General features: G+C 39.8%; 1 protein-coding gene across 1 annotated transcript in view; it reads left to right on the top strand.

The window, feature by feature from the left end:
- The window catches only part of SPOCK1 (SPARC (osteonectin), cwcv and kazal like domains proteoglycan 1), a 287,668-nt gene that overhangs the window by 154,586 nt on the left and 106,224 nt on the right, over window positions 1–26,858 (top strand). Inside the window, exon 4 of the mRNA XM_061457033.1 lies at window positions 14,416–14,530. Coding sequence (XP_061313017.1) covers window positions 14,416–14,530 — 115 coding nt within the window. The remainder of the gene's footprint in view (window positions 1–14,415; window positions 14,531–26,858) is intronic.

Genomic DNA, 26,858 nt, shown 5'->3' with positions numbered 1-26,858 from the left:
AGCAAACACTGAGAGCCACTAGTAAAGGCTACACATATACTAATGGCCATGTCCTATACAGCATCTTCCATGTTTAAGGAGCCTATTATGCCTAATAGATATCTCTTGACTGTTATTGACCGGTCAGCTCACATTAAAAGACCTGATGTGGTAGTTTTCCTTTACAGAAAAAGACAAATCACAAAGATTTGTGGGCCATTTACAAACCTATAGGGCATGAAATTGATACTGTGTGAGAAAGAGTGAAAGGAATTCTCTCATTAGGTCTTGCACATGAGAACAAAGGCTGTTGCTGAAGTTTAATCTGAGTTCTTGTGATATATCCCAGTAGCTCATTTATACCAGACATGTACATGGAATAATACATTAAAATACTGATACTTCTTTTCATTATGATTTCTTAATGTTTTCAGGGTTTTGGTGTGTATGTCTTTGTATTAAAGAGCAAAGGATGGTTATGAAAGTAGCTGAATTAAATACCCTGAACTGGAACACTGATTCCCTGCTTCCAGGTGGTGATATACAACCTAATGGCTCTCCAGCATTATGGGCAGAAGTACAGTTTTACTCTGCTGTTGCTGAGCTTAACGTTACTGAACACTACAACTACTTCTGTGGCAACAGTAAAAGCTGATGTGACAATTTCTTTTCAAGGCTTGTGATTTAGTCAATTGGGCTGTAACTTAACTGCTGCTTAGGCTTGCTGGTTTGTACAGCTGTTCCCCACCTCTGTATCGCTGTAAAGAAAATTACTGTAATATCCAAAGTCTTAGAAAATGGTCAGACACAGGACAGGAAGCTCTTGGTTAGTTTTTTCTCTCCTGCACACGTAGTATATTCAGGTTGTCTACAGCCCTTGTTCTGACATGACTTAGAGCAGAGGAAAATTTTGAGTTAGGTTTTCTGGCAGTGAATCTATCCTGGAAAGTGCTATGAAATCAGCCGGAAAAGTGATCTTGCCCAAATTATAGATGCAAATTCAGTCATCATGTCAGGCAAGCACATTTTCTCTGAGCAGATTTTAATGTTTGAATATGGTTAAATCAAGCTAAACTTATTTTCCAGTTCAGTGTCAGCCCAAGTAACACGGAGGGGTATTGCAAACACTACAGGGGAGGGAGGAGGAATGAAAAAGGAGCAGAGATACTCCCTTATTGTCCATCTGTCTTACTGTATGGTTTGTTCTGCCCTCTTCTTACAGTAGAGGAGACCTCTTTGTAGTGGTGCACCCTTATTAAAATGTCGATTTACTCATTAAAATCGAAGCATATTCTATAGAAGAAGCAGGGGGGTGGATAAATTGTGATGAAAATACAATTTCTGTTCCCTTAACATCACAGCACATTTATATAAATGGAAATGTTTTTTTCTCCTTAATACTAAGGTTGCAGTTATACTGTTTCTGTCTTCTGACTGTCATTTTTCAACAAGGATCTTGCTTACAGTGGAAAAGAATCTGGCGTTATTTGGTATTCCTTCAAGCCTGAGATCCACTGCTTATCCTCCTGGGCTTTCAATATCCACTAGGAACAGTCAAGTCTAGAAGGGGATATATGGCAGTTACAGGTTGCATTTACATCTTTTCAGATGAAAACTGAATGAAGTTAGTTCATTTGGAACTATAGCAGTAGTTTCCTAGTGTCCTTCCTCTTTCCCATCTCCTGTGTCCAAACCACTGTAACACTTTCTTCCTCTTCACATTATTCTTGTCTTGAACTTGGGGCAATGCCTGCAGATATGTCTGGAGATAGGTCAGACAAGTTGTCTCTGGAAATGTAATGCGTAGTCCCTGAAAGGCAGTAAAACCCAGTTTCCAATTCCATTGTTACTTTGTGTTTGAATTATTCAGCAATACTGGTATACTTGGTTCCTTTTTATTATTTTATCTTTGTTCTTATAAAAAGTAACATGTTCATCAGGAACCCTGAATAATTCAGTCTTGCTTCATAACTCAGGAAGCTCACTCTTTTTCAAGGCATTTCTTGCCTAGGTGTTTCGGAAATCAAGCAATTCTCCTATGAACAGTTGCTGCTCTGTTGTAGAAGTGGATTTTAACTACCATGCTGAGTACAAGGTTACAGAATTTGCTGCTGTATCGCCTGAGGCAGCCTCAACTCTTTCTCTATAGGAAAAGGACAAAACAACATTTTAGTTATTCCAGACAGTTACCCAAGTATCCACAAGGACCTGTTCAAACTTTAATTCTTCATAAAGCGTCTCCTTTCAGGATTATTTTAGCTAAGTATTGGCAAGAGAAATAGCGTTTTTCCTCTGTCAGTTGACATCTTCATCAATGTATCACTTTTTGAGAAACATAAAGCATTTTAATTAAACTGTGAATCCATTTAATGCCTTCAATAAACGTTGTTCCTATGTGTTTAAATTGCTATCAATTACTTAGGAAAAGATGTATCAAGATGCCCTGGAATGCATTAATGAGACACGAATTTCAGCATTTGCCAGAGAACTATAAAACACCAACTGCAAAGGGTGTTGTTTTAGCAGCAGCTTTGCAGAGGTGATCTTGTGTTGTTAAAACTCAATTTAGAGGTCACAAAACCAAGAGAGGAGCTGTAGGAATTAAAAGTTGATCATCAGTTTCCACATGACTTTAGCAACTGAAGTATAGCAAGAAACAAAGCCTGTATAGAGACCCCCGTGTTGGGTTTTTTCCTTCTGTATGCATTGTTCTGCACGAGCGTACAAGTCCTATACCTTCATATTTTCATTGCTATCATACCACTAGACACTTCTAAATTGCAATGCTAGTACTCTTCCTTGTGTCCACTTTCTATCTTCCAGCCCATTTGAAAACCCGCTTTTTCCACTTCTGAGATGAGCTGCTTATTTTACCCTTTCATTTCATTCTGAGCAGAAAAATTGCCAATTTCCTATTGTTTAAAAACTCCCAGGCTCAAAATTCCTGCCTTTGGGCACGGTTCCAGTGCTGGCTGGTCAATGCCAGCAGAGTGGACTTAATTTTTACAAAATGAATTTGTAGTTTATGAGTTTTCATTTTGACTTGTTTCACATTCGAGATTCTCTCTTGCACTGTGCAGTGAGGAATGTCCTTAGGTATTTACTGATTTTCCCAGCACTTCTTTTCATTAAACTCATGATAGAAGAAGGAATTCTCTTTGCTGTATTTATATTTGCTGCACTTTAGGAACAGGCAGGACAGGTGTTTGTCCTTTCATTTATTTCCCGTTTAAGCCTCTTCCAGATACCAATTAAATGACTAATTGATTATCCAGAGAGGAACTTCATCATTTCCTGCTTAGGTAATTGCTCTCAAAAGCAATGAAAATTACACTAGGCAACAATCGATTAACCCAGCCAGCCGCCAGCAATTTACACTTGTGATGTGTTTTGTGTTGCACATTTCTAGGTGATGTAGAAGCCATGTGTAGTGCAGCAGCAATCATAGAATCATAGAATAGTTAGGGTTGGAAAGGACCTTAAGATCCACTAAACCATGTCACCCAAGGCCTTGTACAGCCTGGCCTTGAACACTGCCAGGGATGGAGCATTCACAACCTCCCTGGGCAACCCATTCCAGTGCCTCAGCACCCTCACAGGAAAGAATTTCCCCCTTATATTCAATCTAAACTTCCCCTGTTTCAGTTTTAACCCATTACCCCTTGTACTGTCACTACAGTCCCTAATGAAGAATCCCTCCCCAGCATCCCTATAGGCCCCCTTCAGATACTGGAAGGCTGCTCTGAGGTCTCCACGCGGCCTTCTCTTCTCCAGGCTGAACAGCCCCAACTTCCTCAGCCTAAATCATTCTGTAGGGTTTTTTTTTTGTCACGTCTCATGGCTAAAATCCCTATAACTTTAATTCTGGTGATTTCTTCAGACAGTAAATTCTTTACCTATAAACCTACAGGTCTGTGATTTTTCTGTTTCATCCCTAATCCAGAAGTGTTTGCAGAATGCTGCCCATCTCACAAGATTTTCCACTGTGGTATCAGGTTGGCAGGAGCTGTTTCCATGTGATAGGACTGAAACTGTCTTTTCAGAATGAAATCAGTCTTTGAAAAAGCCTCCCATCTTTGTGTTTGTTTTGCTCATTGCAAACTAAAACTAATACTGAAACAAATCTTCCTCTGTTGATGTAGGAAATGAAGTGTTTTGCCCATGTTTCCATGGCAACAATCAGACTGCCACAAATGAACATGAAACAACTCTTAGTTCTGCAGAATTTAACTAGTTTGATATTATTACATTACAAATCATTCAGCCTTTGCTTGGATTCTAAGATGCCTTCTGAGAGCCCCAGCATGATTTCTAGACAGTGATTATTGCTATCTCCATTTTAAATGCTGAACAAGAGAGGGAAGCACAGAGTGGCTTAACTCATTTATCCCCAAGTCACAAAAGAAACAATGATAGAACAAGGAAACAATCTAAGGGCATCCTTTCTTCCCCACTGGCTAGGACAGCCACTGCCCATGCACTAAGATGCTGAGAATGTCAAGAGCAAGGGGAAAGTTGGGACTTCTTCTGTGGCATACCAATTCAAAGGATGCCGTCCATTTTGTACCTTATTAATTAAACATAAAATGAGATCCTACTTTTTAAACCTAATAGCGGATAATGATTGGAGCTAAATTCTGCTTCATTTATCCTAGCAAATAAGCAGAAGATCTTAATGGAAAAACTAAAGGGTTTCTCATGTCTAGGGCTGCAATGTCTTGTCTAATTTAACATTTAAATTCAAGTACATGAAGCTACACAGGGTGTCTGGCTGGGAGCTGCTGTAACAAAGTTGACCATTCAGTCTGTGGACAAATAAAGCAAACACGGCAGCCTTTCAGAGAATTCATATCCAGAATGTTCAATGCTTGCCTGGCTCTCCATAGTGCTGTGTTAGAAAAGAAGTTTAGGTTTCCGTACTGAAATACTGATTCATAGAAACAGTCATTTGGTCCTTATTTTTCCTATTTGCTGATGGAAGCAGTAATAACAGGGATGAACTTTTGCTTCTGCATTACCTCTAAAATCTAAGCACGAAAAAGATCTGTTTGTTGTTCATGTTTTCAAAGGAGATTTAATGGCATAAAATATCTGTTGAGGAATAATCAAATTTGATTGGTAAGAGCTTTTTCTCAGTGAAAAATACAGAGGAGCTCTATAGTGTTTCAGTTTTCTGCTCAGTTCACAGTATTACACTTGATTATAGATTTTAATCAAGGTTGGAAAAGGGATCACTATCACAAACTGGTATCAGAATTAAATAGCTGTAATTCTTTTCCCATTATATGATTGCTTCAGTTAAAGTATAAATCACAGCAGCTTCAGAATTAATACAGAAGTGTTTTATGACATAGAATGTGACTTCTCCCCAGGCAAATCAAAGTAGGTGTTTGTAGTAATCTGAAATGGGAAAGATATATCTTTAATTATACATGAATAATCTAAAATATTATATTCTGAAGAAAGTATAACCTGCTTTCATTGGCCTTGGAGTGAAATAATTTGTATCAAATGAAATCCCACTAAATAAATGACAGCTCACTGCAGTGTAACAGAAAGCAGATCTGGTCTAGGTCAGTTCACAGGCAAAATTATACCTGGCATTTCAAAATTGCCACAGGATTGTCAAGTGCAAGCATTCAGAAACCTCAAAGCTATCTTAAATATCATATACATAGATATATATAATGATACCAAGTCTATCGTATGGCTTTGATATTTTTAAATCTTTCTAGTTTATATTTATTATTTCCCCAGCAGCAGTAAGAATAAAATCATATTGGCTTTTGAAGAGAAAACCGAAGTCCTGCTCTGGTATTAGGGTCTAGAGATTTAAGGGAATCATCCAGTATTGCAGGACCCAGGTTCAATCACAGAGATAGAAAATGCAGGCTAGGCTTCTTACAAACCTGAGATCTGACTGACAGTCATTGCACAAGCAGTTATCAGCTAGCCAGCTGTACCAGTGTGGAGATCCAGGTGCTTTCTCTTTGTTTTCCTCGCACTCATTTGCTAGAAGATTGTGACTGAAAGTCTAAGGGAGCAGTTTTCATTCCAGGAGAGGCAGGGCTGGGCTTAGAGGCACCCAGGAGTGGGGATCAGTGATGGCTTTCCTGCAGAAAGAGCCACACTGCTTTGGCCAAGCAGTGACAAGCTGGAAAGGTGGAGATCATCTGGAGTGAGCATCAGGATGCCTGTTGTCAGAGATGCTTGACTGGGTTGTTATAGGGTTCCTTTGAAAAGGGAGCAGAGACCTGAGGCTGACTGAAGGAAACAGTTTTTAGCTCCTGTTAAGTATCTGTTAAGACAGATACTGCAGAGCTGTGTCCTCCCTGCAGGGCAGGAACAAAGGCTTCTTCATTTTCTCATGTTCCACCAGCTAAAGATTAGAGCAGTCTTTTGAAGCTCTACACTTCTATCCCAGGAAGCTTGAGGCTGGATCACCCTGGGGGCCTTGGGGACTCTAAACCAAACTGTAGAGCTGCTGTCATGAAACATATGCCAAAGCCCTGTGAGTCCTGGAAAAGTGGGTTATTTTTGTGCCATCGCTACTTCCTGGAATTGATAATTGAATGGAACATCTGACCAGTGTCCTGTCTGTGGGTCTTTTAGGTCTGTTTTCCCTTTAGCTTACCGGGGGATGCAGAAACATCCCCTCAGGTATAGCACATATGAGCAGAAATTATCACATAATGGAAGTGCTTGGAACTGGGAGAAACATCATGGCACTGGTGCCAGATTAGACTTTATTGAACCATGGGAGTGCTCTGTACTTGTATGTTCATTGAACCTTTGCCTTGCAGGCAGGGGAATTGTTGGTTAGAAGTGAACCTGGTGCTAGCTGAAGAGCAAAGCAAGTACCCAGCTGTGTTCCACACCTGCTTCTTACCAGTGGATGTTTGTCTTTCCAGATTCAAAAGAAAGTGTTCAAAAGACAAATGTCTTCCCTAAACATATCTGAGGATCTGAGATATTTAAAACCTGTCCCAGTGTAGGGAAGTATTTGAGATATATTTGCAGTCTCTTAAGATATAAACCAGAGAGGTTCATTGTCAGAAATCAGAACAGGAGCTTTTCTCTTATGAGTCCTTAGCAATATAACTTTGGTCTTTTGTGTGTCTCTTTGCTAGCTGCTGGCCAAATACCTACCCTGCTGGCTGTGACTGATTATCACATCCACCAATAGCACACATTTCCTAACTTACCTTTGCTATCTTTTTTTTCCCTTCACTTATTTTCACTGCATCAGATTTCTGTACATTTGTCAAAGAAACTCATTTAAATACTCAGGTTCTTATCCTCTGCTTCAAAAAGGAAATCTGCAGAGTCCTTTGAAGCGTCTCTTGCCTTGGATGGCCCTTAGCAATGTCACAAGCAATTATATGTCAGTTGTAAGAAATGGTTTTCTAAAGTGCCTGTAAAAATTAAAATAGATGTTTCTATGCACTATACCAATGGCTTCAGCCACTCAAATGTTAGAGTCCTCCAAAGCAAACCTATACAAGGATACTTCACAGGGATGGAATAAATGCTGACAGTTTGAGATGCTGCTGTTCGACTGCCTGGAGAAATTCCATTTGCTGAAAATAATTCACATCCATGTTTGAAACATTCAGGCTTAGGGTAATTAATTTTCAGCTGAATTGATTTCTGTATGCAAATTGCTCGGAGTAATTATGCAGAGGGGAAGCATGCGAGAGAGAAAGAGACTTGGATTATCTGAGCTTGCTAATCGAAGACATGTTCTCCCCTAGACTTGGGGGAGGGCTAACACCAACTTTCTCCCTAATGAAGCAGAATGATTTCTGGCGAGATTTGCAGAAGCAGAATAAAACCCATTGGTAATGATTTGCAGTTTAGACAGGGCAGGGGGGTGTAATCTGTTATTAAGCAACATTTTCTAAATCCAGAATTAACAATCTCAGCTCTGAGAAGAACTGTGACACTCGACTCCAGTGGTCTCAGCCACTCAGCGTGGCGTAAAGTAAGAAAATCTGGGGAAAGAGTGTAGGCAGAAACCATCTGAAGTCAATCACAAGCTCACATAGGTGTCTTGTCCATACAAGCTCAGTGGGGTAGTCCTGTTGCACTCAGACTAAGCTCTGCTAGCAGTCTAAACTCAGCACATGGATTGATTGGAGTTTATCACTGGAGTATTGGAAACTGTCATGTTTTCACAGAGAGGCAGAACAAAGTTCACCTGAGTGCTCTTTAAGGTAATATGTATGGCCATGTTCACCTTAAGAGAAAAAAAAACATAAATTATCTACTTTAAAGCTGAGTAGAATCATAGGATCACAGAATAGTTCGGGTTGGAAAGGACCTTAAGATCATCAAGTTCCAGCCCCCCTGCCATGGGCAGGGACACCTCACACTAAACCATCTCACCCAAGGCTTCGTCCAACCTGGCGTTGAACACTGCCAGGGATGGAGCATTCACAACCTCCCTGGGCAACCCATTCCAGTGCCTCACCACCCTCACAGGAAAGAATTTCCTCCTTATATCCAATCTAAACTTCCTCTGTTTAAGTTTTAACCCGTTACCCCTTGTCCTGTCACTCCAGTCCCTAATGAAGAGTCCCTCCCTAGCATACCTATAGGCCCCCTAGTAGAAGCTCTAATTCTGGGGGGAGGTCTATGCTTTACTTTAAACAAGTGAAATGTTAAAACCAAAACTGTTTTTAGCTATCATGTGTTGAAAGCATGCCCCTTCCTAGCAAAAAAAGTCAAGGTCCGTGTTAGGAGAGGTTTTTATTAATACAAGTTTAAGGTGGCTGTATGGCTTCTTGCATGTTTGCTATGCAACAGTTTTCGAAGAAGCATAGAGCAAAATTCCTCCAAGTCAACCTCTCTGCTTTGATCACACTTTCTTTGGCTGTCACCATGCTGCAAGAGGAGACGAGATGCTAATTCGAAGCATTGCCTCTTGGATGAGCTGCCTTTTGAGTTTCACTCTGAATGGGGAGGAAGCCAAGTGAAGAGTCAGCCTTTGGCCCTTGCCTACCCAGGCCAGCTCAGTCCACAGCTTTCTCATTCCTGTGCCCTAGCTGATGCCTTGTACAGTCAGGAGCTGTGCTTTCCTTCTCATGTTTGCCTGTGGCATATTGCTGGAATCAAGTAATACATAATAATATTAAACAGCACACCTATAATGTAATGCATCATTAAATTGAGAGCCTTTGGTTTATTATCAGTCTCTTTTGTCTTAAAATACACACTAGGATCTCTGCATTAAAGGCAGCAGGTCCTGTTTTCCGCTTCATCATACCTTTGTCAACAGATGTTTTTCTTTTCTCATATAGTCAGAGCAGTTGCAAGGGGATTGCATGAAAGCAACTGCTCCTGACATTTCGTTATGCAGAAGTATTTTATCAGTGAGTGATCATAGTGCTTATTGTCAGGCAGGTTTGAAAACAGCCCCCCCAATATTTACATAATGCCATGTTTTTGGATTGTGTAGTTTGTTTCAGCTCCACGAAGCAGCTGGGAGTTGGAAATTACTCCTTTCCCCCAAACAAATGGTCATAAAACCAGAATCGAGCTCATAAATCTTGCTGTGAACTAGTTGTACAGTTTCTGCAGGATTACACATCCATTGCTGCAAGACGTTGAAAGTACTTATTTGTTATCACCCTTTTAAAGTCAAATGCGTGAAAAATAAATGTACTCCATTATGATTAACACAATGACCCACAACTGCGCCTATGGAGGTACAGCCTTGCAAAGCAAGTTCTGCCTGTACTGCCATTGTCTGAACTGAGGGGTTTCCTGCAAGTCGTAAGTCTTTTTTTATTGTGGTAATATATAAAAACATGAAATGTAATAGAAAAGTATCTCAACCGCTGGTGTTAGGTCTTTGTCCATCACTGATTTATATTGGGAACGCACGGCCTCTGGTGAATGGTACAGGGAGGGGAGAAGAAAGTAGGTTCAGTTCATGAGCAAATGGTCTCTGATGCCCTTTGTGGAGCTGGGAGAGAAAGGGGTTTGGGATACTGCTGGTGCCTGTAATCCTTTGGGGTTTAGAAAGAGATGACAGCATAGCAAGAGGAGGTTGCTAATGGTCTGATGCAATCACTGGTGGTTATTGTTTCCAATTACTCTGGTATCTCTGTAAGTTAACCACAGAGGATTCAAAGCTTTAAGAGGGAATTTAGGTTGCTATGCATAATAAAAACTCGGCAAAAAAAGGGAATGCAAGTCTTTATTCTCTCAGTGGCAGGAATTCTGATTCCACACCTCTATTTTTACAAATGGGCCCAGCACAGGTTTTGGGTCACTGCCTACATATGAAACCCTTTCCCCTTTGCAGTGCAATCAGCTAACCTATGAGTACAGGTTTCCTACAGAAGTGTTGTGGCCAATGAAGCAGAAACTTGAGTCCATCTAAACACTTCTTCACTTGTGCTCTGGCAGGCAGGAAGAGACTTCACAGCTCAGAGTGCCAGGACGGTAGGCCAGAAAACAAGTGTCATCGACAGAAACATGAAGGTGTGCAGTGAGGAAGCGTGAGGTTTTTGAGTGAGATAAAACTCCAGAGATTCTAAGTTTTCTTTTCCCAGGGCTAAAAGCTTCTGAAAATTATTATACCGAGAGATGTGCAGTGCTGCATTTCCCTGTGTTTCAGCCACCTGTCTCCCGGGATGGGTATTTCCCTTGGAGACCAATTGTGCAGAGATTTGATCAGCATGGGAGAAGCTCAGGACAAGAAAATATGAAGGCTGGACTCACAAAAAGATAGTGACTCAAGTGGGGTTTCATGAAAGAATTTATCTTCATGTGAAACCTTTAATTGTAATACTGCCTGAACATATATCCCCTCCAGAAGTTTTGGAGCAGTCGTCAGCTACTGCCAGGTCAGATTAACCAACCACATCGATTTCACCTTCACAGTCTAAAGAAAAAGTGGAATATTAAACATATCACATATTAAAGCCAAGCTTAAGGTATTTCTATTGTTACTGTGCAGACAGACCTGAGTAACTGTATGCAAACTCTTTGACACAGAAAAAGGATGGCTGCAGTTTTCTTTTCAAGCTGATAGAATAACATCTTTACAATAAAAAACTCAGGTTTGTTGTGGTTTTTTTCCTCACTCCTCCTCTTCCCACTTTCATTTATTTATTTGTACTTTTGGCTCTCCCTTGTCAAAGATTTCAGACTCATCGCTTTAGGACAAAAAGAACTGTGATGACAAATACGGTTGTTGCATTTCATCTTATTCCCAAGGGTCTTTTCTTCTGCAGATGATGAGCATCTGCTCCTAGTCATGTAGAAATCTGATTAACAAAGCAGGATCTTTGATTAGCATATTCCAGAAATTGTTTCTTATTACAAGCTCTCCTTAGGGCTCGTGTTGCTTAGCAGGAGGGGCAACCTTCCAAACTTACTTAATATCTTGAGGAACTTTGCAGACATAGAAATCCCTATTTTGACCTTTTATGTGCATATGGATCACGCATTTTGCATAAGTGGGGAAAAAACTCCTTAAATAATAATTCACATTGTGCGGTTTTTGGGTGCCTTCTGACATAGCCCACAGTTTTGCTTCAATTTAATAAACTTCCTTCTACTGTTTTTGAACTGTGTGTAAGGGCTGCTTGTAATGAACAATAAATGATCTTCTATAGTGTGTTCCACTCAAAGATCTTCATGAGCTTTTCCACCATGAATGAAATAATTCATCCAACATGCAAGAAGGGAAGAGCTTTATTTGTTGTTATTGCCAGGTAATTCTTTTCAGATTTTAGAAGCAAGACACAGAAGTGAAGTGGAGGCCTTATATAAATGGAAATAGTGACTGGGATTTCAACCACATCTTTTCCCATCCCTTTGCTTCCAACTGATGACCATTCTACAATAGTTTCCGTTTTGAGACAAGGAGACACAAAAGTACCAAATGTAATCAGTTCTAAGTAATGTTAAGTTTGACGGCTTTGTAATGGAAAATAACTGCGGTGCTTGGAGGTAGTTGACATAGTTTCAGGCCCTCAGGGCCTCAGTACAAAAGGTGTGAGAAAAGCAGAATAGAAGGACCGGACCTGGGATGGGGAGTATCTGGGACTAGCGGATGCCCAGGATGAGAGCAGTTAAACTAACTGATAAGTAGAAGGCCAGGATGATTGCGATGTCTGTAATGTTAATTAAGCTTGTTGGGAAAAGTAAACGACCCTTAAAGACCACCACATTTTGTCTGCATGCCGGAAACCTTTTGGAGAATGATGTAATATGCTCGGTGACCATGTAAGGATGACCTGCATAGCAATTCGGGGACGCACGTTAGGAGGAGCTATCCCCCGTGTCTCCCGGCGCCGCAGTAAAGAATACCTGCTTGTCAACTTGAAACTCTGTTGGCAAGTTTGTTCCTGGAGTTTTCTCCGAATCGGTTTTCAATACACAATTTTTTAATTGCAAAATATTTGAAAGTTGGGTCTTTTTAAGCAATAGTGTATTGTGTGATGCTATTTCAGAGCACATACTTCAGAATTGCATGCGGTTTTATTGCCTTAGAAGACTTAAGGAATTCCTGAAGTGGATACAGTTCTTTAATGCTAAGTATTGAAACTGTGCAAGATGTCCCCTAGACCAGGTGGGCCTAAATCTTGCTTCTCTTATTCATGACAAAATCATATCGACCTTCAAAGCTAAACCCATATTCCCACTAACTGGCTGACAGAAAACTACGAGCACAAGGCCAGAGAGCACTCACCAGCAGCCCAGCAATGTTGGCAGCTATTAGCCCTGGGCTCCTAGCCAACTTGCACAATGGTTTCTGTTGATGCAGCATTTTGCATCAAGGATGTGTCACCAGCAAAACGCAGACAACGTGCATGTGCTCCAGTAAAAGAGCAAAGCCAGCTGCAGGCGAGCAAAACTTCTGGTCATTGCATATTTTTATGTGGATGTGACCTTTGAATCTCATCAGCCCACTCAACCAATGCTCTGGTGACCCTTCATGCTCCAAGTAGTGCTCACTCATCAAAGGCTTTGCAGAAGGAGGGTATCTCGCTCTGGTTTGCATCTTAAGAATAGGTGAGGAAATTGTGGCTTACCATTTCAATCCCTGCCATGTATCTGCCTCAGTCTCCAGTGAGAGCAAAGTAAAAGGATTAAGAAAGTCGATCTTACCCTGTGTGTTCTGGGAAGGTAAAGAGAAGGGGATGGGCTATGCCTCCAGCCTGTTAGTTTTGTCTTGGAAAAGACACTAAAAGGCAACAGCCTGTGGTCTTTTCAGTGGGGCCGACCCTGGCCCCGCACGCAGTGCCTATGTATTGTCCTAATGGCAACTCATGGGATGCTGATGCCTTGCTGTTTATGGTAAGGAAACACATGGTCTCCCTTTTCCATCAGTTTTAATGGCTTTAAAAAGAAAAGCTTTTAACACTTTTGTTTTGTTTTTACGGTTTCCCCAGTGTCTTGCACCAAAGGCATTCCACTAAATACATATGCACTACTGAAGCTCAATTGCCCATCACAAATGTGTAATGGGTGTTAATGTGGTGAGAACTTGTAGCTATGGCTGTTTAAACCAACACCAAACAGCTGCACGGCAGGAAAACAGAAGAATCCTCTGCTTGATGAAAGGACATTTGCTGTCATATAAAGAGATTTGGTACATAGTGAAGTGAAGCTTCTTGTACTTCAAAGAGTGTCCTTTAAAAGTTTCTCTAATGGTTCTGTAAAAATGGGAAACTCAGTTATGGTAATGTGCAATAAAAGCTTTATACAGTCCCCAAAACCAAACTAAAGTTGCTCATTTCCAAGAGTGGCCCATTATCTGGGGAGGGAGAGAAGAGGTAAAATGTGATTTGAGGATACATTGTAGAGGAACAGAAAGTCAAATCCATACAAAATAATGCCCAAAAAAAGCTATCTAAAAATCAGTTCTTACACAAAGATGAAGTTTCTCTGTATGGCTGTGAGCCAGATTTTAGCAAGAGGATTGCTAAAGGGATATGTTCAGGAGGAAGGTTCATGGGATCTTTCCTAATCAAAACCATAAAGAGGATACCAGAGGGTAAGCCCTAGTATCCTGCACTTTCCAGTGCAGGATTGCATGTCACATTGCATGTCAGTTATTAGATAGCTTCTAAAATGCTAGTCATTTTGTTACTTGTGATTGTGTTTTATTCCACCATAACTTTTCTAGGAAATGAACTGCATGATTATTATACCAGAACTTTATCCCAAAGTATCATGTCTAATACTAATGTGAATGCCAAGTTATACTCAAATCACTATTCAATAATCAGTCTTCAGGCTGTCGATCTCTGTTTAACATGCAGTCTGAAAACAGCAGCATATACTATAAAATGGCAAAGCATTTATTCACTCAGCAGTGGGAGTGTTCATTCTAACCCTTTGTCATCTGCCAAGCAAGAGATAACTTTATATACATTTCTCACTTTCTTTTTTAATGTATCTTTTCTTTTATAGCCCTTGATCCATCTAAAGATCCATGTTTGAAGGTGAAGTGCAGCCCACATAAAGTGTGTGTCACTCATGACTATGAAACTGCTATTTGTGTAAGCCGCAAGCAGCTGGTACACAGGTAAGGAAACTTCATGTTGTCGAGGTTTTTGTGTCTTCATAGGCATGCAGCATGATGAAAAGAAATGAAACGAGAAAACTCCAAAAGGAACATTAAACCCCATAATTTAAAACATTACTTTAAAGTTATTATTTATAATGGAGGTGATTCCAAAAAGATGAACTAGAATATGGTGCACCATGTGGAGAGCAGAATGCTCCTTCAGTTCTGGGAGTGGTTTTCTCCTCCCAGAGAGCAGTAACTGTGCAGATTTTGAAGTCTGAAAACGTGCAATATGAAACATTGTGAAATATGAGACATCTACAGTTGCAATAACTTAATTAGGAGCAATTAAAAAAGAGATTATTAAAGATGGGGTTCTTTATATATATATCAAACATCTGCTTGAATTTGCTGAAGAAGTGGAAAATGTTGGTGGAGCATTGTGGAGCAGCTCCCTGAGGAGTCACATAATTACAGAAAGCTCCAGATCAGATTGCTGGATGACTGAATTACGAGCAAATGAAATAGCTAATGTGTCAAAAGCATTGGCCAAGATGTCCAAATCGGACCACAGAACTTCACTGAGAGAAGCTGCGAATAAACAAAGCAAAGCCTACTGGGCATAGGTTGAAATTTGCTACAAACAATGAAGAATCAAGAGATTTATAAACAAATTTAGAGAAAACAAACTAACATTGCCCTATTTTGGAAGCAGAGCAAGTAGAACTAGGAAGGAAAGTGATCTGGAGTATCTCCAGAGTCTCTGTGAGTCAAGATCCAGAATAAAACCAAGGAAATAACCCTAACTATCCTGTGATTAACCCAAACTATTCTATGATTCTATTGGGTTGCATGGTTTGGTGTGAGGTGTCCCTGCCCATGGCAGGGGGGTTGGAACTAGATGATCTTAAGGTCCTTTCCAACACAAACTATTCTATGATTCTATTCTATTAAATAAGCCCCTTCATTTACCTATAGATGTCAAATAAACCGGTACTGCTGTAATGAGCATCTCTGAGTGGTTGCTCTGTGCTTTAAGACAAATATGTTGCCTTGCTTTCATTACATTTGAGTGATAAATCTGGGGACTTGTCTCCAGTTTCCTATCCTATTCTGTAGGGATGCAAAAATTTGCCTGTAACAACTCAGATCCCTAAATGTCATTGTCAGCCGAGATCGTAGTTCCACAAGTGTTTAAGCCAAACTGAATTCAGGATGATCTGATTCCCACATACTTAGCACTACATCTCATCTCCCTGGTACCTGGCTGAGGAAGCCAGTGCAGTAAAGAAAATACTGGCTTTGATTTATGCTACAAAGTTAATGGTGTAATGTGTGTGAGGCAGTATGTTTAATCTTTGGTTTTCAATATGGAATGAACCCTGGAAGGATGTTAGGAGTATGGCTATGTGCAGTCTTACATTCTAATGACGTTTTTGGCATTATATAGCTTACATTTTCTGGTTAAGATGGATTTAAAGCAGTTGCATTATATAGTAGTCCTTATGATATATAGCCATAGATGTTGAGCCAAATGCTTTCTGAGCTATTTCCAACACTTAATGCCCCCAAAATGGTCAAAGTGGTACAGAGTAATAGTATAGAGGAGGAGCTGAATCTCCTTTTTTTTCCAGAAACCAGGCTGTGTTTCTTGTGATCTCTCTACGATCCCTCTGCTGCCTGCAGCTATTTCTGCTAACCTTTGAGTAGCACAGTGTCTATGGAGATGAATAGAAAAGTATTGAAAACTTACTTTGAAAAGTCTCCAGTTTCCAGCAAGTTTTGTAATGCTGGAAGAACCACTGCTGATGTGGGATAGTGGCACATACATCCCCAAAGTGGTTTTATTCTCACAATACCCAGCTACCCTTGCCTCAGAGGGTGGACGTGGCAATGAGGAAAGTAACTAGGCCAAATCCTCTGCTGCTTTGAATCAGTGGAGTGACACCATTAATGGTTTTCATCTTTAGTCCCACAACATTCTGTTCCTTTTTCTGGGCCTGACCTGAATACTGCTGTATGTCTGACTCCACTCATATTTAAGGCTGTGTTAATCAGGAGTAAAATTCATTACAAGAGGTGGAGCTGCACCTATATAAAACCAGTGAAAGCCTGGATATATTAGTGTGGACATACGTGTAGTAAGAGCCATCAAGGAACACAGCACCATTGCGATTGCTTTGCACATCCACAGTGCTTTTGGGTATGCTCAGAAGGATTTTTCATTTCATGCATCATTATCAACTTGCTGTAGTGGCTTTATAAAGCATGTAGGCTCAGCAAAAAGTAATCTGGAGAGCAACATCTTGACGTTATTGCTGAGGCTTCCAGACAGAGTTACGCTGATTTGCAGCACCTGATTAACTGGCCCACTGAATTGCTGCAGCACAAGGAAGCTGGATTTTTCCAGGTATAGTGTAGCTAACTTTGAATTCACCAGTGACAATGCAGTGCCGTTCCTGTTTTGTTTCCTTTGTGCTGGGATATGCACTTTTTAAATCACTGCAGGAATACAATAACAGCGTATGAAATTGAGTTAAATGGAAGCTTGTTATTTTAGATTTACTCAAACCCTGGCTCCATGATGGCTAACTCAGCCTCCAAGGCTTTCAGTCTCATGCCTTTACAGTAAGACTTTCACATCTGACAGCATGGCTGTCACATATTTCAGAGGGCAGTGGCTTTGATCCTACCCATGATGGACATGATGGTGCTGGGTGTGGGATCCCCTCACAGGGCACTGGGATGGGTTCTGGGAGAGCAGCTTACAGTGTTGGTGGGTTTGGTCCTGGGTTCTCTCAGGGCTGCCGAAGGAGCTTTCTGGAAGTCCCATTCCCAGGGGCAGCCTGGGTCCCTCATGGTCAGTCCCCTGCTTCCCTCTTCTTCCTCCCTTCCCCAGTCACTTGGTGAGCAGTGCTGGTCTTGAAGATAAGGGAGAAGATGTCCAAGAGGTGTTTCAGACAGAATCCCACGGCATGCGGCAGGGGGTTGGAACTAGGTGATCCTTAAGGTCCTTTCCAACTCCAACCATTCTATGACTCTATAAGAGTGTTTTGTCAGGACATCCTCTAAGGTGTTTCCAGTACAAATTGGACAGGGCACTAAGAGAAAAGGCAAGGCTGAGCAGTGATTGAAGAGTATGAAAAAGACAAATTTCAAAGTACTTTCTTATATGCTTAATAGTCCTCGGACTAACAATAAAGCCTTACAGAATCTTTTGTATGGATTAAAACCCCTTTCAGTTTGAACATGATCTATGAGGAAAAGTTGTTATTAGTTCAGTTTTACATGAAAAGCAGTAGTTAATCGCTCACAGATTTCTCATACATTTGCAGTCCTCTAAAGCTTGATGCCCTTTGCCTCTGCTGGTGTTGCGAGTGCAGGTGATGGGAAGGAAAGATGTCACTCCTGGGCTTTTTTGAAAGGAACAGAATGAGAAAAGAGGATTGATGAAAATATAACGGGCATATTAACATGTCCAGGGTTTACAGCTTTATTCAGTCCATTTAACTCTCAATCACCAATTAGTTCATCACTGCAGCCTATGTCACTCATAAAGGTAATCAAGCAACGTCGCTGCTTCTCTGCTGTGACTTAGAAATCCAGCTCTTTATTCTGTATTTCTTCATTACTGTTGAGGCTGTTGCTGCTGGCACAAGAGGCCACTACTGAGTTCCTCATGATTTTTTTGAAGATCTGGACATGTTCCCAGATAAAACATCTGTTCTTCTAAATTACCTATCAAAAGCTAGGGCTGACCAATGTGGCAGTGATGGCACCTACACTTAGCCACAATGAACAGACAAATCTCCCTCTCTTCCTCTATAAATCCTGCAGGTGACACGCCATTTCTGGACCCTGTTTTAAACAAGTTCAGTAAAACGTCCCCATATGTGAAACAGGGCATTTTGACACCACTGCTATTCTATGTGCTATTTGTGTGTTTTATATTGTATCCAAAAGGGAATTCACTAATGAGGAAAATTAATAATTGCAGGAATGCCAGTGACCCATCTGCTTTCAAGAAGTGCTTGGGAGCTTTATAGTGCAGTCTTTGACCGCAACAAATGCGCTTTTAGGGATTTACTGAAAAGTTGTGCACATAAGCAAGGATTTTAAACACTGTTATTCCTCGGTGTCTATGCACTGGATCAACAGCTACCTTTTAAATTGCACTGAACATAGGGTCTATAAACCCTAACCCTGTTGTTCTGCTCTCCTCTGACTCATGCATATCTGTGTTTTCTCCTGCTTGCTTTGCTAAACGCTAATGAAGGTTGGCACAGCACCAAAGGCTCCTCTGGGGGAACATCTTCTTGTGCTGAAAACATGACTCCCACGTTCTCAGTGGCCTGAAAGATGTGAGGGAGGGCTTGATTTTAAGCTCGTGATGCTTAATTCTGCATGATTTATGTGGTAATGTTTATTAAAACCTGAATATGTGAACAATCTGCATGAGCTGTTGTGTAGAACCAAACCTGGGAGATGATTAATTCTCTTTGGATCTACTAATAACATCTGCTTGCTCCCCAATTAGCCTTGCTGTGTTCATAGCTTTTTCCTGGTCCCTTGCTCATTTTCATGCTGATTCAAAAAAAATAATGGTTGTTCACTTGTGCCTTAAGTACAACTCAGGAAAAAAAAAACATATCCCAGAGGGATCTTTACAAAATAACATTGTTCAGCTTCCTGGTGGTTTATTTATCAGAGTTAACTGTGCGCGTTTCGCTTGTACAAGTTCTCTTGAAAGGACTACCACAAGCAGAAGACAGAAGAACCCAGACAGTAACAGGACAAGACCATTGTGTAGTTTATTCATTTCTTTACTTTCTCCGTGGAAACTATCCAACTAGGGTTTCTAGTAAGCTTTTATTATTTCCATCTTTCCTGCAAATCCCTACTTTTCCTTTAGTTTGGGCTAAAATGAAGAGGGAAGGGATGCGCCTTCCTAATAGGGTGATTTCTCCCTTTTCACTGAAGTCTTGTTGCTTTTCTGTAAGCTGGCGGATGCAAAACAGTGAAAATTATGCAGAAAAATTGGAAAACCTATTGTAAAAATACTGGTTTTTCAATTCTTATTTAGTCTTAGCTGAGGAAAAATGCAGTTATTTTCAACAGTGCTGCAGTGGAACGCAGTTTGTTCATCCATCTTGGGTAGGCAGCATGTCAAAGTATGTTCGGGGACACTGAGTCCTTCATGGAGTAACAGTCCCCTGTAAATTTAATGGTGAGATGTGGGACTCAGCTCAATAATTTAGGATAATGCGGCTCTATAATAAAATTGTTATGAAGATTAAATTGTTAATGGGTGCACTGGATGCAGGGAGCATAAATATCAAAATCATTTTTCACATCCGCAGAGTTTTTCACAAGTTCTGGGATGAATTCCACAGTTAAGAGTTAATTTTTACTAAAGGTTTCTTTAGGGAAACCAAAGGAATTCTTTTGTTTATTAATATTTCAGAATTAAGGGAAGGAAACTGCCCAGTTCAGAGCAAAAAGAAAATCTTTTTACTTTTATTATAGGAAAAAAATAAAACCGTTTCTACTGTATTGGATCTTTTTTTCCAGATAATAATACAACAGTATTTACACCCCTCTGCAAACTGTGCTTTGGAGTCACTAAATCTGGGGTTTCCCTAGTAAAAAGAATGGTTTAATGAAAAACATTTTGTCCACCTCAAATGCCGAGCATTGATTTCTCTAATCTACTAGCATAGATTTTTGCTTCTGAAGAAGGAGCGTTGAAATATTTGATTAAACACAACAACACAACAGGTTGCATCAGGGTTTTTTCCCAAACAAATATATTGTACTGGGGAAATTGCCAAAGTTTAGGCTTATTATTCCCAAGGGTGCCTCTGACAGGATCTTGGAGAATTGTTTTAATCCTCTGTGAATGAAAGCTTTAGACATGAACAGGATGGAGTAAATGGCTTTTCTTTTTGTAATTTGTAAACTATAGTGCGTTACTCTGAAAGAGTATTACTCTTTCTGCTATCTAATCACTTATGGTACATTGCACAGTTTAACTGTAGCTCATGTTGTTTGTCCAGAAAAATAAATGAGAACCCAGGAAAATCAAAGAGAAGGGGGGCTTTGAGGTCACAGCATATAGTGTGATGTGCAAGTGGTGTGCAAGTGATGCGCGGGGGTCCTTAGAGAAAACATAAAAGCTTTTAAAAGTATTTCATCTCTGGACTGCCTGACACCAAAGGCATGCCTCTGCTACAGTGCAAAGGCTTTGGATTTTGCAGCAGACACATGGAAATTGGGAATGTTTGTTTTTCCTCTGTGGGCTAAGTTGCCTTTTAATAAGACGGAGAGCACGTGGTATGGCGTGCCATCAATCTGCAAGTGCTCAAGGGGACCACTGAATATTAAAAGAGAGCAACACAAGAGTCTGGCTCTATCCTTTAGTCCCTGTTCCAGTTATTTTTAAGATTTCGATTATGAAAATGACGATCTAGGCATGAACTCCCAAAGGTCAATAACTTCTCCTCCAAGTCAGTCTCCATCTTTAACAGCCTGGGATTCAGTCCAAGGATGCTATAATATTGGAACAGCCCTCGCTGGTTTTAAAAGCAGATATTACTCTACTGAACAGGATAATCTGTAAACTGCAGGACTCATTCTCCAAGTGGTCCATTTCTCATTTTCAATCCTGCCTAAAGTGAATTGCTTTTAACTAAAGAGACTGTAGGGAGAGTCTGTGGAGGGACTAGCTTTTACCAGTCAAGATGATGAGCTAGTTCTGTTCTGAGTCATGAGAGTGACCTACTTGCTGCCAGGAGTTTCTGCACAAAAATACCTCCATTTATTAGGAGGAAGCTGGCTTTGGTATCTCCCCTCAATAGACAAGACTTCCTGTACCTTTTAGGCTGCTTTCTGGCTTTCCTGAGCAGTAGATATGCTGTAGACTGGTGTATTTCAAAACTCAGAGGTAAAAGACCCCTGAATATTAGCAAACATGTAGAAGGAATGATCCATGTTCTTTGGCTTTTAAAAACTGCAGTCATCTTTAAAGCCGAATTTGAGTACGGTTCCTGACTCAAAGCAAAAACTGCCCAAGTTTTGCACCGGGCATTTTGGCATTTCATGCATTTTCAGACTTCCACAAAAGAATGTAGACTTGCTGAAGTATGGTCAGGCAAAGCACAGATACCTCCCATGGTAGAAGATTGTCACCAACAGCCTAGATGTGAAACTTTCTGCATCCCCAGACCAATTAGGCACTGCACTTCCCTCCCCAGAGCTGGTGACTTACTGCTAGTCATGCTTCATCAGCTTTAGAGCTCATTAGAGTAGTGCAAGGTGACTGTCTCCCATTGGACATGAGTAAATTTTAAAATACAGGATAGTGCGTAACTCTTTTATAATGGATTTTAGCATGTGTAGTCCTCATCTCTGCTTTGGCAACAGCAACGGATGAACTTGTTCTTGCTATCAACAGGGAATTTGCTCTATTTTATTCACAGTCACCAAGAGCCTGGCAGCTGGGGTGAATGTCTTACTGCTAAGGTCATCGTCTTTTATGCTGCAGCTCCTATCTTACTGTGCTCTACTTTACTGTAAGGATGCTGTGAGCACAAAAGGAAACACAATGGTTATTGAGACATTCTCCTGCTGCGTAATTCCTTTTAGACCAGTATCAGAGCACTGACTGAAAACCACCTCGGTACCTCTGGATACCTTTGTTATCATCAGAAAGTTATTATATTGAATAGAATAAGAAAATAACCTATTATCTTCTGCTGTTTAATTAACGTAGTTTGTGCATATAAAGGTAATATTATGGAATGGGTTGAAAACTGCTTTGTAATATTCCTGTTCATAGTATTTCTAGTTGTACGCTTTTAGAAGTATATAAAAACGGACCAGAAGTGACTTCTTGGATCATTAAGTCCAATTCCTCTGCAACAGTATCATATAAACTTTTTCATTAGCCAGCCAAGTTCTGTCTTAAAGATAATAAGGTTTATTGCCCCCTCTACTCCGTTTAGAAAAACCCCTAGCATCTCAACCTTTCTGGTTAGGAAGCTGGTAATATGCAGACTAAATTTATTCGAATCCAGCTAAAATGAGGAGTTTTCCTAATTGGGTCCTCAGTATTTATTTGGAAATCATGACCTATGGTTTTGCCAGGCTTCCTTTTTACAAGAAAGCTCTCTTAAAGAAAACATTTCTCTTGAATGTCGCTGTTTTCCTTTGTAGCAGAGCTTATTGGGCTTGATGCTGAGATCAGTGAAGGAATGAAACCCAAAACTATCACTTTGTCTTCTTTCTATTTAAACTCTTTACACATCTTTAGGTATCATATTCCCTCTGAGTCATTGCTTCTTGAGATTGTAATCTTTATTTCTTATATTAATCCCCTCTTCTAAATGCTTGTTCTGTCCATGCCTGCTTTAAACCCGTAGTTGTCCTTCCATGAGCCCTGGTAGAATAGCTGCAGTTTGGAGGTCTGTATTCCAGGTAGGCTTTCAGCTGAGCTTTCTGGAGAGCAGCTCTGGCTTTGATGTTCTGTGCATCTCTGGATTGATACATATGGCAGATAAATGTGCAATTCACTGTTTCAAGGATTTCTACATAGCATTATATATCTCTTTTGTCCTCAGTAGAAACATACAATAGCCAAGATTACCTTTCTCTGAGCAAAAGCTTTTTTATGAACATGATAACAAAAGGATAAGGAGGAGGGAGACTAAAATAACTGCAACATACCTAGTTGGGTATTTCATAGAAACTATATATAAAATTCAGTGTTTAGAGCTCTGAGATCTGACCAATATGAAACTTAAATGTATAATGGTGGAAAATGCATGTCTGAAAGTTAGTATGTGAATTTAACTTTGTGCACCAGATTCGTAGGGAACCCAAGCCATCAGGAAAGCTTAAATATATGAAATGTAAAAGAAGGGCAACACAGTGTTCTTCAATGGTTTTACTGTCTCAGTGGGTTCTTTTGTTGACTGCAGAATTGATCATATATAAGCCTCTTGATACAGCTCTCACCAACTTGCCAAGAGCTAGCATCCAGAACTAAGTTAGCATCCAAAAGCTGTTTCCCTTGAGGTATCTGGAATAAGGCTGAGTTAAAAGTTCAGTCACCTCTTCTATGGCATTTGTCTATTCCTGGCTCTTGTGATCAGTTTATGACATAAGGGATGTTGGCTTTTTTGTTGTTTAGAAAGCTCCTCTTGCTCACTCTGAAGTGAGCAAGCAATGAAAACAGTAATTGGTATAAATGTCATCTGCTTGGCAAATGTCAAGAGATTGCCAACAAATGAATGATGAACAAATGAATAGACTCACTGCCTTTGTACACATCTTGTAAGAAGACATGAGCTTTTGCACACAGAGTAGCTTGGTAATTCTTGGCTTTTCAGTGCTTTGTCAAACAACTTTAACACATCATCATTATCACTATTATTAAAAGACAAACAGGTAGCTATATTTAGATGTGGGACAAGCACAGTTCTACAGGCTCTCCATATGCCTGTCAGCAGGACTACATTTGACCATTGGCCTTGTAGGTGCCATGCATAGTTTTTCACCTTGAGCTGTTGGCTGATTTTCTCTATGTCTACGTTAATCCTCACAGGACTTGGAATCTACAGTATTTCTTGGTTTAATGGGCTGTGGTAAGGATGTATTAAGGGTGTATTTCCTGATTCACACTCTTTGTATTTTCTGTATGCTAAATTTCTTAACCATAGGATTGCTAGAAGCAAACTGGTAATAGTATTTAATATGTGTCTGTATTTTTGCTGTTTATCCCTATCTTAAATCTGTTGAGTAATCCATTCAGTCAGAAATTATTATTTAATGTTTACAAATGACCTCCAATGCTCTGAAAATGATTCTGTATTTATACAATAATCTGTTTACTGCAGATTCTAAATTTATTGCTGGTTTTTGCTGTAGAAGCCCCAGGACATCAATGTGTTCAGCAGAAAAGTCTTTTTAAAAGGCCTGCTTTTGTAAGATCGGCACTGATGTTTACAGCAAAGGAATTTTATTAAAGCTTTTCTTCACTTTCCAACATCCCATTATGTTGGAGAAAGTATTAAATGTGCAGCACTTTAAAATCTGCTTTTGATAAATGGAATTATATATTCCAATTGCAGTGAATATTACAAACAATGTATTTTGTGTAGAATTTACAAATTAGGCCTGAAAAGTACTGCTTTAGTTTATATGTTTTATTTAATGTTGGTCAGTTTGCTGCTTACGATCATGTCTCTTGAATATGATACAGACTTAACATATATAACTTTTAAACCTACCGAAGACTGATCTTTATTGTTGATAAAACAGTTCCATATTTTACCATTACAATTCTGAGATTTTTCTGTTATTGCTTCTAAAGCGCTAGTGAAAGTCATTGATAACAACAGCTAAAAGTCTAATGAGCTAGGCCATACTCTTGGTTTGCATCTCTTGCCTTGGATAGTTCACAGCTTCTACCATATATCTGTGGTTCTGTTGGGTGGGAAACTGCCTCCTCTGATCGTGGAAGTGGTTTTCTGCAGAGTTTAGCTGAATTTCCTGTCCTATTCAACATCATTTCAGTCCCAAAACTTCACTAGGAAAAATGATGACGCCATACCCAAGACCATGCTGAGCATCAGCAAGTATCATTCTTTTTTGATTTAAAGGTTGCAAAAAACTTATACTTTGAAGACATTTCCTCATAAGTTTGCCAGTTCCAAACTAGATTAGGAACAAAGGCATGAACGTCAGCTAATACAAGAAGTTGAAAAAGGTATTCTTAGGTATTTTGTCCCTTTCACAGCCATGCAGTTCCATCTAATGGCTCTCTTGAAAGAAGCAGCATATGAAAACAGTAAAAAGGAGCTTCTTGCATCAATCATTTTGTTACTTGGTGCAAGCTGTGTTATCAAAATTAACTTTTAATCTCTTACTTCTTGCTTCTTTAATAATTCAATTTCTGTCCTTCTCTTTTCATTAATAAGCTTATGATTGCCTGCTTAGTGCTCTGCCAGAACTCATCAAGAGCTCAACCTACAGATTCTCAATTTAGTCATTTTATATCAGATTAATTCAACCAATGAACCACAAATGACATTATTTATGGACAGGAGCCACGAAAGTGCAGTCTGTTTAAAGCTCTGTACATGGAGAGTGCTAATGACGAATAGAAATTCAACCCAAAATATTTCTCTTCTTTAAATATATCTGTTCAGGTGTCATGGTGCCACTTAAAATTAACTATAGAAAGACAATGTTGTGCCATTAACTTATTAGGCAAAAAGTGTAATACCTTTGCACACGTTTGAAATGAATACTGCCTGTGTTTCTAGATTTAAACCAGTCTTATAATAGATTTCATTCCCATGAGCATCTTCTGCATTTTAAAAAGAGGGGTGGAAAAAGTCATGATATTTTTGTGTTACACCTTTCTGCTTCTTACTGTGCAGCCAGGCTTTTTTAAGGGAGTCAAGGAAGGAAACACTATGTGTTGTAATTACAGTCCATATCACCAATGCAAAACACTTGTGTGATCTCTCTAATAACTGGAAGAGGTGATCAAATGTTTGAGCTTCAAAAACCAATAAGGAAAAGAAGGAAATTCCCTCTTGTGGTTTGAGCTCTTCCCCTCATTCTTTCTCCTTTGCACGTGCTGTGAAAGTCTGTGCTAAATTCTCAGTGCCAGTAGTCCAAAGATCAAATTTTATCTCATACCAAGCCCCTTTATGGCTCCTTAACACTAAAGAGTTGCAATTTCAGAACCACACAGCTCTCAGAATTTGACCCAGTGGATCTGATGGTCTGGAGGCTTTGAGCAGGCAGCCCATGAGGCGATGCGGAACTCCTCAACAGGAATAGATCAACTGATTAAAGCCCATCTCATAATTACATATCTGTAGATTTGGAAGCCAATGGGGTCATTTTTGTGTTTGGAAGCTCCATATTCTCCTTTCTCATCTGTAAATTCAGTGGTATATCTTTTATCAAGGACTGTATGTTCATTCTAAGACACTTAACTGGCAATAGTGTAGAACTGACTAAAATAAATAAATAAATAGCAAATGTATCATGATAGATTCTGTTACATTAATGAAACATAATTACCAGGAAACATTTCTACAGATCTGTGCTATTAAATCTTTGTGGAATAGCAAGGGCATGAAGATTAACAAGTTTTCAAATTACTTGAGAGAGAATTTTCCAGCCTACATTTTGCTATCAGTTATTGGATTTATGTTCTCCACTTTAACAAGGAAATCCTGTAAGATTTATTGCAAATACCGAATGTTCAACAATAGCAATTGAAAAAGTCAAAATTCCTAGCAGATTCCAGGGTTATTTATTTCCTACT

The sequence above is a fragment of the Pezoporus flaviventris genome, unplaced genomic scaffold, assembly GCF_033815535.1.
Source record: "Pezoporus flaviventris isolate CSIRO_AGI_PZ_B2104156 unplaced genomic scaffold, CSIRO_AGI_Pfla_v1 ptg000023l, whole genome shotgun sequence".
Taxonomy (NCBI): domain Eukaryota; kingdom Metazoa; phylum Chordata; class Aves; order Psittaciformes; family Psittacidae; genus Pezoporus; species Pezoporus flaviventris.
The sequence above is the reverse complement of the archived record's forward strand: the minus strand, read 5'-3'. Positions and strand labels throughout refer to the sequence as shown.